Raw genomic sequence first — 3,065 nt, 5'->3', positions numbered from 1 at the left:
ATATATATATATATATATAATTATACATAATTGCAGATTGCGATGAGCCGCCGCCTCGGCCGGCCCTCCACTCATTCACTCAAAACCAAAACCAAACCAAACTGACGTCACATCAAAGGAGCAGACAGACGAGGATGAGTGAAGGTGTGGGAACGGATTCCACTAACATTCTCCGTCATCACAATCAACCTGTTGCTGATGCTGATGATGATGTTGTTGTTGTGGCTGTCGCCTCGGTTGAGAATGGCTCTGCCGCCTATTTTGCTGACGCTGCGGAAAGGCCGCTTTGTTGCATGGTGGGGGTTGATAGCGAGGGCTCATGAATTGCTGCTGCTGCTGCTGTTGTTGTTGTGGCTGTTGCCGCGGCTGATGATGGGAGGCGGCAGTTGTGGCAACATGAGCAAATGATGATGAGGGAGGGGCAAAACACGGCGGTGCATCGGCTGCCAATTGAGTTGGCGTACCGGGGTGTGTGGGATAATGTTGCGAGCAGCGATTGGGATGAGGTTGGCGTTGCTGACAGTGAGCACTTGCCTGGCTGTTTCTCTTGGATGCAGCTGTAAGGGCAGTGCGAAGTCTCGTCTCAATGCGGGCGGCGTACGGACTGTTCTGCAATACCGGACGAAGGCGTTCGTTGACGTACTTCAATTCATTTTGGTCGGTGATACTCCCAATGAAGGTTTGCACCACAAAGTTCCCGAAACTGTCCTGCACGAGACGCTGCAAGGCACCGGGCTTACTGATCAGCTCTTCCATCAGGAGCCTTCGTACAGCCGGGACCCCACCACAAACCTTTATAGTTTCTTCTACGACATTACTGCCAAACTTGTTGCAGCTCATATTAAGCAGCTCCCCAGCGAAGCACGATGTAATGTATTCCGACGCGTCAAGGCCAATACTCTGAATGATACGTTGCACGACGTAGTTTCCAAACGGATCCAAGGCAACATGGGCGAAGTACGGTACCAATGGGGAAATTAGTTGCTTCTTTTGGGCTTCGTTGCAGAATTCCAATATGTGCATGAAAGAGATGCATCCCTGCTGCGTGGCGGCAAGGTACCGCGAGTGCGAGGCGAGCACATCAATAATCGGTTGGAGGTCAATTAACCGACGCTGAAAAAGAGACTCAAGGATGTGTCGGGTGTGCTGCGTCGCCGTACAGAGGTTCAGCACTAGTGTCTCCGTGAAGCATGAAACAAGAATTCTCGTGTGCTCAGCGCTCGCGTAGCTCTGCAGCGCACGAAGCACGTGGCAGCCATGCACATCAAGTGCTACCCTTTCCAAGTCATCAGCGATTTCCCTCACCATGGTATCCACTAAAGCGGCATCCTGCGAGGACAAGGCGTTAATCAACATCGAGCGACCGTCCGGCGTGCAGGCCAGTTCCACCACACGCCCAGCACATTTACGAAGAAACTCGCTGGTGGTATCAATGAGGGGATGGACATCAAGTGCCGTTGGAGCCGTCACTGCTTTACTATATATCGGCGCTTGGCTCGGGGGTGGCTGTTGTGAGGGGCGCGGTTGCGCGTACAGCTGATAGGGCTGATGCTGAATGACATTATGGCGCGGATATTGATGTTGTTGCGGTTGTTCCTTCTGCTGTGGTGGGTAATGCGGCTCCTGCTGGTAATGACCATAGTCGCCGCTTGTTGATGGGGCGGGTCGCGAGAGGGTCGGCACCGGGGGCGCTGTTGCTGTTGCCGTTGCCGCAGCAGTTGTCCGTTGTTGCGGATGCACAGATAGGTTTCTACTTTGGTGCGACTGCAGTGGTGTTTGAGGCGCAGCATATGTGTTATATTGTTGCGTGGTGATTGTTCCGTAGGGGCTCGTCGGGGGCCTCCGCATCGGAGCTGCTGCGGGGTAGGAAGAGAGTTGTTGAGCACACGCCGCACACGGGCACTCCGCGTAACTCAATGGTGGAGCGCTTGCAGGTCGTTGCAGTTCCACTGTATTGTTCACATCATGGTAAACACTTGGCACATACATGTCCGCCTCCGTTTGCGTGGCATTTGACTGCCGCTCCGGCTTGACGCGCGTCGCGGGCTCGTTAGTTACGGTGGATGAAGAGGGAATGGCCCTGGACTGCTCGTCCCGCTTTATGATGGCAGGCCTTCCACCTGCCGTATGGCCTCCGCCATGTGTATTCACATCGCGTACTTCCATAATGACTGGTGACGGAGGCTGACTAGTAGTGTCACTTGCGTCGTGTTGCGTTGCGTTTGTTTTCTTTTTTGTTTTCTTTTAAATGCCACCGTGGGAGATAGCCAGCGGCAATGTAAGTTTATATCCAAGTAGATAGAGCTACACGTGAAGGTATATGAAGTGCGTTTTCTACGCACCCTTTCCTTCCTCTTCTAAACTAACTTCCTTTCTTCCTTTACTTCTACCCTTTCCCCACGCTTTTGCTTTGCTCTGCTTTTCCTTCTTCTAATCTTCTCTAATGCTATCTTCCTTTGTTGTCTTCGCCTTATTTGTTTTCTTCCTTTTCACTTCGGGGGTTTAAATCCCCTTCGATTGTAATGCTTATCACAAGTTCACTCCGTATATATATATATATATATATATACTTTTCCCTTTGCTTATCTCTTTCTTTATATTAACTCTTTGCGCTTCCCTTCTGGATGCGTCCGTTGTTGAAATGTTACAAGGTGATGGATTGCGTGAGTTAGTCTTATATTTCTTTTTCTTTAGTTTAATTTACTTTACTCTTTCTACTCTAGGGCTAAATAAACCAAGAAAAAAGGTTAAGAAAAACGGAGCGTATGAATGGTGCCACATAAATGCAAGAGTACAGCGTTCAGGATCATGTACGCTTACATGTGTAGAGTCAAATAAAACTTCCATCAAAACAAGTAAATACGCTGATGAGCGTTCGATATTGTTGGACGAATACTGTTTTTCTGCCGATCAGATTCCAACTCAATTCCCGCTTCCCTGCTTTTTTTTTCCATTTTTGAAGCATATTACTTCTTATATTATCACTCCGCCTTTTCTGTCCGTTCACCCACACAACTAAAGGGCCTAAATCGATTCTAATATGAAGCAAAGACACCTTCTCTCCT

At 49.4% G+C, this 3,065-nt stretch overlaps 1 protein-coding gene across 1 annotated transcript; it reads right to left on the bottom strand.

Annotated features, from left to right (window-relative positions):
- Positions 1-162: 162 nt before the first annotated feature.
- Positions 163-2,166, bottom strand: TEOVI_000270900 (pumilio/PUF RNA binding protein 9; the record flags this gene model as incomplete). The annotated part of the gene is made up of 1 exon (XM_067225743.1): positions 163-2,166. The coding sequence occupies one exon, from the start codon at positions 2,164-2,166 to the stop codon at positions 163-165; it is 2,004 nt and encodes a 667-aa protein (XP_067081844.1).
- Positions 2,167-3,065: the final 899 nt, after the last annotated feature.

The sequence above is a fragment of the Trypanosoma equiperdum genome (genome assembly GCF_001457755.1).
Source record: "Trypanosoma equiperdum strain OVI genome assembly, contig: ctg_596, whole genome shotgun sequence".
NCBI classification, from domain to species: domain Eukaryota; phylum Euglenozoa; class Kinetoplastea; order Trypanosomatida; family Trypanosomatidae; genus Trypanosoma; species Trypanosoma equiperdum.
The sequence above is the reverse complement of the archived record's forward strand: the minus strand, read 5'-3'. Positions and strand labels throughout refer to the sequence as shown.